At 45.6% G+C, this 12,886-nt stretch overlaps 1 protein-coding gene across 6 annotated transcripts in view; it reads right to left on the bottom strand.

Annotated features, from left to right (window-relative positions):
* The window catches only part of LOC115130797 (E3 ubiquitin-protein ligase RNF130-like), a 106,246-nt gene that overhangs the window by 34,953 nt on the left and 58,407 nt on the right, over window positions 1–12,886 (bottom strand). For all 6 annotated transcript variants that reach the window (XM_029662249.2, XM_029662245.2, XM_029662246.2 and 3 more), the window contains one exon: window positions 7,363–7,445. In XM_029662249.2, coding sequence (XP_029518109.1) covers window positions 7,363–7,445 — 83 coding nt within the window. The remainder of the gene's footprint in view (window positions 1–7,362; window positions 7,446–12,886) is intronic.

A 12,886-nucleotide genomic window follows, 5' to 3' on the forward strand; every position in this document is an offset into this window, starting at 1 on the left:
CTCTTCTTGTGCTGCGTCTGACACTTTGTGCGCTCTTGCTGTGCGTTTCGAGGCTTTACACACTCTCTGTAAATGTCCAACCTTTCCACAATTGTGGCACTTTTCCTTTTGGAATCGACATTCACTGTGCTGATGATTATCTCCCCCACATCTGTAGAAACTTGGCTTAGACCTTTGAGATGTGGGCTGCTTTGTTCTTGTGTAACCTTGAGGACGGGACTGAAAAAAGTGTGACTTTTGTGAGCTTTTTCACCACGTGCATCACTGACCTTGTGAACACCTTTCTGACGTTCTGCATGTCCCGATAGCTCAATAGTATCCCTGTGGGCAAGCTCGAGTCCAAGTGCTATATCACAGGCTTTCTTAAAGGCCAGGTCCTTCTCTGACAGGAGCCTTCTGTGATATGCTTCACCTGTGAGACCACATACAAACTTGTCTCGGAGAGCATCATCAAGAAATCGTGCAAACTCACATGTACTTGCCAGCCTTTTCAAAGCAAGGATGTAGTCAGCCACGGTTTCCCCTTGACTCTGGTGACGTTGGTAAAATCTGAAACGTTCTGCAATGAGAATTGGCTTAGGCTTGAAATACCTTGAAAGAGTTTCAGTCAGTTCTGCATAGTTCAACTCCACTGCTTTCATTGGTTCAATGAGACCTTTCAGCAATCCATACTCAGTTGGACCCAAACACTTTCTTTCCATCTTTGATTTCATTTGCAGCCAGCCAACGCTCAAAACGCTCCAAATAGGAATCGAAAACCTCTTTTGTAGCCTCAAACTCTGGTACTCGACCAATGGTTGCCATTTTCACAGTTAATTGTTCAGTTTCCTTATATTCCTTAATTTTCTGAATATTCATCTACTTCTTCACTTCAGAAGTTTCTGCAATTACTTCATTCACTGCACTCATTTGTATTAATGTACACACCGTGTTACGTCCCTTCTTCCTTTTTTTTTTTTCTTTTCTTGACAATATTTCTCCACTGAGATCGCCTAATTTCAATGGGTTCAATGACAGTTTCTTTTATTTAACCACCAGAGGGCAGTGTCGCTATTCTGGACTCCAATAGTCTTGCTACTTGGCAGCTCCTGAATACTGTACTAGCAGTGCTAGCAGTGCTTAGCCTACTCTACTGGCGAAAGAAACTGACGAATTACATAAAAAAAAAATTTGAGTTTCATTACTCACGCAACATTCTTCCCTTCAAGCAATGTCCGTTTATGTAGTTTAATCACCTTGTCGCCACTGTAATATTTGTGTTGTGGAGAAATGACCAGGCAGGAGACGGAAGTACAGTTAGTTTTCGTTTCGTCAAAAAAACCCTCGTGCTCTACAGTTCGTGGCATTCCAGTGCGCATGTGCATTTCCTATTAGGTGTAGTAACGTAACACTGCCGTAATGCATTACTGCTTAGTAACAGCACAGTAACTAATATAAACAGATGTAGATCCCAGATACTACACCTTCTAGATGGAGGTGGGGTAAACAGGCCATGGCTCGGGTGGCTATGGTCCTTGATGATCTTATTGGCCTTTCGTGTGACACCGGGTGCTGTAGATGTCCTGGAGGGAAGGCGGTCTGGAGAGCCCTGCTCAGACACTTTCAACTTCCTTTAACGCTAGCTATCGATTTTGAAACATGCCTGACTATCAGCACGTCCACACCTTCTGTGAGGACGAGGACATACTGTATATGAAGTCTTGCCCTTTTTGCCTCATAGGAAGGACCTGTGTTCTTCACTTCCCCTTCTCCCAGCCCCTCTGATTGCTCATCTTCGACAGAGACTGGATAAGCAGGATGGATGGAGAGCATTAAATGGTAGACGGCCCGTTTACATTTCTGATATCTGATCTGGACTGAACTGGTCTGAGGAAGGAGTGGGTACATAGTCCTTGTGTCAGTTGGGCCAAACTAAACATTTACATTCAAGTCATTTAGCAGACCCTCTTATCCAGAGTGACTTACAGTTAGTGCATTCATCTTAAGATAGCTAGGGCTTCCCGAGTGGCGCAGCGGTCTAAGGCGTCACTACAGACCCTGGGTTCGATCCCAGGCTGTGTCACCTCCGGCCGTGACCGGGAGACCCATGAGGCGGAGCACAATTGGCCCAGCATCATCCGGGTTAGGGGAGAGTTCGGCAGGCCGGGAAATCCTTGTCCCATCGCGCTTTAGCGACTCCTTGTGGCGGGCCGGGCACCTGCACGCTGACTTTGGTCGCCAGCTGGATGCTGTTTCCTCCGACACATTGGTGCGGCTGGCTTCTGTGTTAAACGAACATTGTGTCAAGAAGCAGTGTGGCTTGGCAGGATTGTGAATCGGAGGACAAACGGCTCTCGACCTTCGCCTCTCCCGTGTCCTTAGGGGAATTGCAGCGATGGGACAAGACTAACTACCAATTGGATTCACAAAATATCCAATTGGAGAAAAAGGGGTAAAAGTACAAAAAAAAAAGATAGCTACGTGGGACAAAGTCATTGTAAGTACATTTTTCCTCAATAAAGTAGCTATTAGCAGAGCTAGTAGGTTGTAAACATAGCCCCAATGCGACTACACAGAGATTAGACTGCTAATTTGGCTGCAACTAAAGAGCAACAGTGCATCTCCTAAGTCTAGGAACACCCATCTTCTCTCCATCTGAACTGATCTACAGATTCAAAATAGAGGTGGTCGGATGTCTACTGGGAATCAGCTTTCAGCTGTCCAGTTCTTTCACATTAGTGCAGATGAAGGAGATGAAGTAGAGGAGGCAAGTAGAGGAGTGCACTCTGGATGTTCTGACATCCACAAGGCCAGAGAAGACACAGCAGATGGTGTCCAAGAACAAGACTGCCGGACAAGGGCGCAGTGGTGTGTGTGAGACATAAAAATAGAGAAAGTGTGTGTCCGCTGCTGAGGGCTTATGTGTGCACGCATGTTGCGGAGTATATACAATGGGGAGAACAAGTATTTGATACACTGCCGATTTTGCAGGTTTTCCGACTTACAAAGCAGCTGTAATTTTTAATCATAGGTACACTTCAACTGTGAGAGACGGAATCTAAAACAAAAATCCTGAAAATTACATTGTATGATTTTTAAGTAATTCATTTACATTTTATTGCATGACATAAGTATTTGATACATCAGAAAAGCAGAACTTAATATTTGGTACAGAAACCTTTGTTTGCAATTACAGAGATCATACGTTTCCTGTAGTTCTTGACCAGGTTTGCACACACTGCAGCAGGAATTTTGGGCCACTCCTCCATACAGACCTTCTCCAGATCCTTCAGGTTTCAGGGCTGTCGCTGGGCAATACAGACTTTCAGCTCCCTCCAAATATTTTCTACTGGGTTCAGGTCTGGAGACTGGCTAGGCCACTCCAGGACCTTGAGATGCTTCTTACGGAGCCACTCCTTAGTTGCCCTGGCTGTTTGTTTTGGGTTGTTGTCATGCTGGAAGACCCAGCCACGACCCATCTTCAATGCTCTTACTGAGGGAAGGAGGTTGTTGGCCAAGATCTCGCGATACATGGCCCCATCAATCCTCCCCTCAATACGGTGCAGTCGTCCTGTCCCCTTTGCAGAAAAGCATCCCCAAAAAATGATGTTTCCACCTCCATGCTTCACGGTTGGGATGGTGTTCTAGGAGTTGTACTCATCCTTCTTCTTCCTCCAAACACGGCGAGTGGAGTTTAGACAAAAAAGCTCTATTTTTGTCTCATCAGACCACATGACCTTCTCCCATTCCTCCTCTGGATCGTCCAGATGGTCATTGGCAAACTTCAGATGGGCCTGGACATGTGCTGGCTTGAGCAGGGGGACCTTGCGTGCGCTGCAGGATTTTAATCCATGACGGCGTAGTGTGTTACTAATGGTTTTCTTTGAGACTGTGGTCCCAGCTCTCTTCAGGTCATTGACCAGGTCCTGCCGTGTAGTTCTGGGCTGATCCCTCACCGTCCTCATGACCATTGATGCCCCACGAGGTGAGATCTTGCATGGAGCCCCAGACCGAGGGTGATTGACGTCATCTTGAACTTCTTACATTTTCTAATAATTGCGCCAACAGTTGTTGCCTTCTCACCAAGCTGCTTACCTATTGTCCTGTAGCCCATCCCAGCCTTGTGCAGGTCTACAATTTTACCCCTGATGTCCTTACACAGCTCTCTGGTCTAGGTCATTGTGGAGAGGATGGAGTCTGTTTGATTGAGTGTGTGGACAGGTGTCTTTTATACAGGTAAGGAGTTCAAAAAGGTGCAGATAATACAGGTAATGAGTGGAGAACAGGAGGGCTTCTTAAAGAAAAACTAACAGGTCTGTGAGAGCCGGAACTCTTACTGGTTGGTAGGTGATCAAATACTTATGTCATGCAATAAAATGCAAATTAATTACTTCAAAATCATACAATGTGATTTTCTGGATTTTTCTTTTAGATTCCGTCTCTCACAGTTGAAGTGTACCTATGATAAAAATTAGACCTCTATATGCTTTGTAAGTAGGAAAACCGGCAGTGTATCAAATACTTGTTCTCCCCACTGTATATATACACAGTTGAGTCGAAAGTTTAGATAAACTGAGTTTAAATGTAATTGGCTAAGGTGTTTCACAATTCCTGACATTTAATCCTAGTAAAAATTCCCTGTTTTAGGTCAGTTAGGATCACCACTTTATTTTAATAATGTGAAATGTCAGAATAATAGTAGAGAGAATGATTTATTTCAGCATTTATTTCTTTCATCACATTCCCAGTGGATCAGAAGTTTACATGCAACCAAATACTAATTGAGTGTATTGCCGTTAAATTGTTTAACTTGGGTCAAACATTTTGGGTAGCCTCCCACAAGCTTCCCACAATAAGTTGGGTGAATTTTGGCCCATCCCTCCTGACAGAGCTGGTATAACGGAGTCAGGTTTGTAGGCCTCCTTGCTCGCACACGCTTTCTCAGTTCTGCCCACAAATTTTCTATAGGATTGAGGTCAGGGCTTTGTGATGGCCACTCCAATACCTTGACTTTGTTGTCCTTAAGCCATTTTGCCAGAACTTTGGAAGTACGCTTGGGGTCATTGTTCATTTGGGAGACCCATTTGCGACCAAGCTTTAACTTCCTGATTGATGTATTGAGATGTTGCTTCAATATATCCACATACTTTTCCTCCCTCATGATGCCATCTATTTTGTGAAGTGCACCAGTCCCTCCTGCAGCAAAGCACCCCCACAACATGATGCTGCCACCCCCGTGCTTCACGGCTAGGATGGTGTTCTTCGGCTTGCAAGCCTTCCCCTTATTCCTTCAATCATAACGACGGTCATTATTGCCAAACAGTTCAATTTTTGTTTCATCAGACCGGAGGACATTTCTACAAAAAGTAAGATCTTTGTCCCCATGTGCAGTTGCAAACCATAGTCTGGCTTTTTTTTATGCCGGTTTTGGAGCATTGGCTTCTTCTTTGCTGAGCAGCCTTTCAGGTTATGTCAATATAGGACTCGTTTTACTGTGGATATAGATACTTTTGTACCCGTTTCCTCCAGCATCTTCACAAGGTCCTTTGCTGTTGTTCTGGGATTGATTTGCACTTTTCGCACCAAATTACGTTCAACTCTAGGAGACAGAACGTGTCTCCTTCTTGAGCGGTATGTCGGCTGCATGGTCCCATGGTGTTTATACATGCGTACTATTGTTTGTACAGATGAACGTGGTACCTTCAGGCCTTTGGGAATTGCTCCCAAGGATGAACCAGACTTGGAGGTCTACAATTGTTTTTCTGAGGTCTTGGCTGATTTCTTTAGATTTTCCAATGATTTTAAGCAAATAGGCACTGAGTTTGAAGGTAGGCCTTGAAATACATCCACAGGTACACCTCCAATTGACTCAAATGATGTTCATTAGCCTATCAGAAGCTTCTTAAAGCCATGACATCCTTCTCTGGAATTTCAAAAGCTGTTCAAAGACAGAGTCAACTTAGTGTATGTAAATTTCTGACCCGCTGGAATTGTAATACAGTGAATTATAAGTGAAATAATGTGTCATGCACAAAGTAGATGTCCTAACCGACTTGCCAAAACTATAGTTTGTTAACAAGAAATTTGTGGAGTGGTTGAAAAACGAGTGTATGTAAACCTCCAACCTAAGTGTATGTAAACCTCCAACCTAAGTGTATGTAAACCTCCAACCTAAGTGTATGTAAACCTCCAACCTAAGTGTATGTAAACCTCCAACCTAAGTGTATGTAAACCTCCAACCTAAGTGTATGTAAACCTCCAACCTAAGTGTATCTAAACCTCCAACCTAAGTGTATGTAAACCTCCAACCTAAGTGTATGTAAACCTCCGACTCCAACTGTATGTGTGTGTCGGAGGAAGAGGAAGTGTGTGTGTTTGTGGGTGCAGGTCATTTGGCAGCACTGGATCTAAATATAGCCGGAGCTACCTAGCAGGGGTTACGACTCACAGTGTGCAGCGAGACGAGATAGCCTTGATAGGGTCTACATTTCCAAAACAGACCAGACTCCATTTAGCAAGAGAACAACTCCCTTTTCTCTAACTTTGTCACGCTCTCTCACCTCCCCCCTCCTTCCCGTGCTCGTTATAATTCATTTTTTTCTTCTTCCAATACCTCCTCCGGTCTGTTACTTTCCGTAACTCCATCTTCTTTTCCCTCTCTCTTGCTCCTTTTTCCTGGCAAGAGCTTAAATGTCATCTCTCACTGACATGACATTTTCCACTTCCTTTGTGAAGCATAGTGATCCACTAAACCAACACGCTGTATGTGTGTGTCCTACGACTGATCCTAAATCAGACCCAAATGGTCAAACCAGAGGTGATTGACAGGTAGGAAAGACTCCTCCTATTGTATCAAGGTTTTTAAGGTTTAAGATTTGTCACCTCACCTGCATAAATACAGTATTAACTTTCTACCTTTCCTTATTGGTGGTGTGATACATCTTAATATGTGCAAATTAACTATGGCTGAACTGTGGGGAGGTGTGTCTCTGGTCTAGTCTGTTGTGCGTCAGTGCAGTCGTCCCACTGAGCAGATCAGCAGGAAAGGTGTGAGACGGATCTGATGGGGGGGGGGGGGGTACGCCATGTGATGGATGGGTGTGGAGATTGCCTCAGACAGGAGGAGAAACTTCAGGGAGGGGTAGAAACGCACGTCGGAGGAGGAAGGAGGGAAGAAGAGGAGGAGGGAGGGGATGTAAGTGGATGGTGTGACATTGAGAATGAGTGGATGGCGGACATGTTGTATTCCGAATCCGAGCGAGAGTTTGTTGCGTGTAAGAGCCACAAGGGCTGTGTCAGGCTGTCCCACACTCCTAGCTTAGTATGTATATAGGTACACACACAGTCAACCCACCAAACACACACACACACACACACACTCACTTGCAGGGCAGGATGCGGACCACGTCGTTGAGCTGGTATCCCTCGATGCACACGGCGCAGTGGTTGAAGTCCGGGTCTGTTTCCTGCAGCATGGAAGACAAACAGAACAGGCCAGTCAGTGTCAGACAGCTACAATGAACAGAAAGCCATTACTGAGGAAGAACAGTGACAATCAATCAGACACTTTGCTTTTGACCATTCATATTCACTATCAACCAGATGATAAATAGCTGGTTTGTTCAACAGGCCGAGGTGCAGTACCAAACATGGCCAGTGTTTCCTCTTAAATGTTTGTTTGGAGAGGCATCAATACACTTTAGACATCCAGGAGGGCTGGGACTGAAAGTTGTATATTATTGTAGGCAGGTTGGCTGGCTTTGTAAAGGAACGTAATGGTAGGGGAAACATGTTCAGTATACAGAGTACAATTAAGTAGAGTACTCTTGTTGAATCAGCATGGGTCAACCACACCCATCACCGTGACAACGGCCATGGCAGGTGGCGGCACGTCTGTGACTGACTGACTGCCCTGGCATGTCCATCACAAGGTGTCACGCTTAAGCATGCCATATGAGGAAGAGAGAGAGGGGAAGGTGGGAAGAGAGGAGAGAAGAAGAGGTGTGAAATAGGTAAAGGGAGAGGGAGTGAAAGACAGCGGGTGATGACACAAAGCGTGACAAGAGGTGCAGAGAGCCAAGGAAAGAAAGAAGGAAAGAGGGGGTGATAGATTGAAAGAAAGATGGCAGAAAAGTGTGAAAAAGAAAGAGAACAGTTTGATAAAGAGAGAATATGTGAGAGAGAGAGACAGAGATGTAATCAATGCTGTGTTATTTATGGAGGGTAGCTAACCATCTCTGCTGACAGTAGAGAAGCTGCCACAGAGGTGCACAAGGACAGACTGGTGCACAGCCCCGCCTGGCCATGGACTGAATTAGCACGCGGTGCCGAGCGAACAGGGAGGGACCGATCGATACGCCAGGAAGAACTGAGACAACACAGACCTGTCATCTCTCTAGTCAAACCTGGGAACACTAGCCTAGTCAGACATGTATGCGCTGACTGTACACACACACAGACGTACATACACACAACTTTTCAAAAGTTTGGGGTCACATAGAAATGTCTTTGTTTTTGAAAGAACAGCACATTTTTTTGTCCATTAAAATAACGTAACATTTATCAGAAATACCGTGTAGACATTGTTAATGTTGTAAATGACTATTGTAGCTGGAAACAGCTGGTTTTTAATGGAAAATCTACATAGGCGTACAGAGGCCCATTATCAGCAACCATCACTCCTGTGTTCCAATGGCACGTTGTGTTAGCTAATCCAAGTTTATCATTTTAAAAGGCTAATTGATCATTAGAAAATCCTTTTGTAATTATGTTAGCACAGCTGAAAACTTTTGTTCTGATTAAAGAAGCAATAAAACTGGCCTTCTTTAGACTACTTGAGTATCTGGAGCATCAGCATTTGTGGGTTTGATTACAAAATGGCCAGATACAAATACCTTTCTTCTGAAACTCATCAGTCTCATTCTTGTTCTGAGAAATGAAGACTATTCCATGCGAGAAACTGCCAAGAAACTGACGATCTTGTACAACGCTGTATACTACTCCCTACACAGAACAGTGCAAACTGGCACTAACCAGAATAGAGAGAGGAGAAAGTTTGAGAAACAGATGCCTCACAAGTCCTCAACTGACAGCTTCATTAAATAGTACGCTCAAAACACCAGTCTCAACGTCAACAGTGAGGAGGCGACTCCGGGATGCTGGCCTTCTAGGCAGAGTTCCTCTGTCCAGTGTCTGTGTTCTTTTGCCCATCTTAATATTTTATTTTTATTGGCCAGTCTGAAATATGTCTTTAATCTTTTATCTTTAACTCTGCCTAGAAGGCCAGCATCCAGGAGTCGCCTCTTCACTGTTGAGATATATATCAAATCAAATCAAATTGTATTCGTCACATACACATGGTTAGCAGATGTTAATGCGAGTGTAGCGAAATGCTTGTGCTTCTAGTTCCAACAATGCAGTAATAACCAACAAGTAATCTAACTAACAATTCCAAAACTACTGTCTTATACACAGTGTAAGGGGATAAAGAATATGTACATAAGGATATATGAATGAGTGATGGTACAGAGCAGCATAGGCAAGATACAGTAGATGGTATTGAGTACAGTATATACATATGAGATGAGTATGTAAACAAAGTGGCATAGTTAAAGTGGCTAGTGATACATGTATTACATAAGGATGCAGTCGATGATATAGAGTACAGTATATACGTATGCATATGAGATGAATAATGTAGGGTAAGTAACATTATATAAGGTAGCATTGTTTAAAGTGGCTAGTGTTATATTTAATTCATTTCCCATCAATTCCCATTATTAAAGTGGCTGGAGTTGAGTCAGTGTCAGTGTGTTGGCAGCAGCCACTCAATGTTAGTGGTGGCTGTTTAACAGTCTGATGGCCTTGAGATAGAAGCTGTTTTTCAGTCTCTCGGTCCCAGCTTTGATGCACCTGTACTGACCTCGCCTTCTGGATGATAGCGGGGTGAACAGGCAGTGGCTCGGGTGGTTGATGTCCTTGATGATCTTTATGGCCTTCCTGTAACATCGGGTGGTGTAGGTGTCCTGGAGGGCAGGTAGTTTGCCCCCGGTGATGCGTTGTGCAGACCTCACTACCCTCTGGAGAGCCTTACGGTTGAGGGCGGAGCAGTTGCCGTACCAGGCGGTGATACAGCCCGCCATGATGCTCTCGCTTGTGCATCTGTAGAAGTTTGTAAGTGCTTTTGGTGACAAGCCGAATTTCTTCAGCCTCCTGAGGTTGAAGAGGCGCTGCTGCGCCTTCTTCACGATGCGGTCTGTGTGAGTGGACCAATTCAGTTTGTCTGTGATGTGTATGCCGAGGAACTTAAAACTTGCTACCCTCTCCACTACTGTTCCATCGATGTGGATAGGGGGGTGTTCCCTCTGCTGTTTCCTGAAGCCCACAATCATCTCCTTAGTTTTGTTGACGTTGAGTGTGAGGTTATTTTCCTGACACCACACCCCGAGGGCCCTCACCTCCTCCCTGTAGGCCGTCTCGTCGTTGTTGGTAATCAAGCCTACCACTGTTGTGTCGTCCGCAAACTTGATGATTGAGTTGGAGGCGTGCGTGGCCACGCAGTCGTGGGTGAACAGGGAGTACAGGAGAGGGCTCAGAACGCACCCTTGTGGGGCCCCAGTGTTGAGGATCAGCGGGGAGGAGATGTTGTTGCCTACCCTCACCACCTGGGGGCGGCCCGTCAGGAAGTCCAGTACCCAGTTGCACAGGGCGGGGTCGAGACCCAGGGTCTCGAGCTTGATGACGAGCTTGGAGGGTACTATGGTGTTGAATGCCGAGCTGTAGTCGATGAACAGCATTCTCACATAGGTATTCCTCTTGTCCAGATGGGTTAGGGCAGTGTGCAGTGTGGTTGAGATTGCATCGTCTGTGGACCTATTTGGGCGGTAAGCAAATATATACACTGCTCAAAAAAATAAAGGGAACACTAAAATAACACGTCCTAGATCTGAATGAATGAAATATTCTTATTAAATACTTTTTTCTTTACATAGTTGAATGTGCTGACAACAAAATCATCATAAATTATCAATGGAAATCAAATGTATCAACCCATGGAGGTCTGGATTTGGAGTCAAAATTAAAGTGGAAAAACACACTACAGGCTGATCCAACTTTGATGTAATGTCCTTAAAACAAGTCAAAATGAGGCTCAGTAGTGTGTGTTGCCTCCACGTGCCTGTATGACCTCCCTACAACGCCTGGGCATGCTCCTGATGAGGTGACGGATGGTCTCCTGAGGGATCTCCTCCCAGACCTGGACTAAAGCATCCGCCAACTCCTGGACAGTCTGTGGTGCAACGTGGCGTTGGTGGATGGAGTGAGACATGGTGTCCCAGATGTGCTCAATTGGATTCAGGTCTGGAGAACTGGCGGGCCGGTCCATGGCATCAATGCCTTCCTCTTGCAGGAACTGCTGACACACTCCAGCCACATGTCTGGCATTGTCTTGCATTAGGAGGAACCCAGGACCAACCGCACCAGCATATGGTCTCACAAGGGGTCTGAGGATCTCATCTCGGTACCTAATGGCAGTCAGGCAACCTCTGGCGAGCACATGGAGGGCTGTGCGCCCCCCCAAATAAATGCCACCCCACACCATGACTGACCCACCGCCAAACCGGTCATGCTGGAGGATGTTGCAGGCAGCAGAACGTTCTCCACGGCGTCTCCAGACTGTCACGTCTGCCACATGTGCTCAGTGTGAACCTGCTTTCATCTGTGAAGAGCATAGGGCGCCAGTGGAAAATTTGCCAATCTTGGTGTTCTCTGGCAAATGCCAAACGTCCTGCACGGTGTTGGCCTGTAAGCACAACCCCCACCTGTGGACGTCGGGCCCTCATACCATCCTCATGGAGTCTGTTTCTGACCGTTTGAGCAGACACATGCACATTTGTGGCCTGCTGGAGGTAATTTTGCAGGGCTCTGGCAGTGCTCCTCCTGCTCCTCCTTGCACAAAGGCGGAGGTAGCCCTCCTGCCCTCCTGCTGGGTTGCTCCTACGGCCTCCTCCACGTCTCCTGATGTAATGGCCTGTCTCCTGGTAGCGCCTCCATGCTCTGGGCACTACGCTGACAGACACAGCAAACCTTCTTGCCACAGCTCACATTGATGTGCCATCCTGGATGAGCTGCACTACCTGAGCCACTTGTGTGGGTTGTAGACTCCGTCACATGCTACCACTATAGTGAAAGCACCGCCAGCATTCAAAAGTGACCAAAACATCAGCCAGGAAGCATAGGAACTGAGAAGTGGTCTGTGGTCCCCACTTGCAGAACCACTCCTTTATTGGGTGTCTTGCTAATTGCTTATAATTTCCACCTGTTGTCTATTCCATTTGCACAACAGCATGTGACATTTGTCAATCAGTGTTGCTTCCTAAGTGGACAGTTTGATTTCACAGAAGTGTGATTGACTTGGAGTTACATTGTGTTGTTTAAGTGTTTGCTTTATTTTTGTTGAGCAGTGTATATCACACAATATGTTAGAAATTTGTAAGTGCTTAAGATCCAGTTCTCTCTAACTTTGTTCCAACCAACTAAACCATTTAGAAAGGGCTATGCAAAATTGGAAGAGCAGTGACAAGTACTCCTGCGTATGGGAGTTCTGCTCAAGTCTGACAGGTTGTATAGAACAGATAGTTATCCGTACCAGGTCGCCATGCAGAGATACAGAGGACAAAAACATAGTACTGAGGCCCATCTGACCTAGTGGGGGAGGGGCAGTAGACCAGTTTTAAGACCCTGGGGAGTCTGCTCCATTTTCCCCCAACCCTGACCTCCTGTCACTGTGAGCGAAGCAAGCTGCTGTAAATGGCTGCCTGATTAAATATGAATGTTGTCCTCTACAGAGGCTGCTGGCACAGAATGAGGCCAAGGCACACAGCACAGACCAGGCCGTGTGTGAAATAGG

This window comes from Oncorhynchus nerka, linkage group LG6 (genome assembly GCF_034236695.1).
Source record: "Oncorhynchus nerka isolate Pitt River linkage group LG6, Oner_Uvic_2.0, whole genome shotgun sequence".
In the NCBI taxonomy this organism is placed as follows: domain Eukaryota; kingdom Metazoa; phylum Chordata; class Actinopteri; order Salmoniformes; family Salmonidae; genus Oncorhynchus; species Oncorhynchus nerka.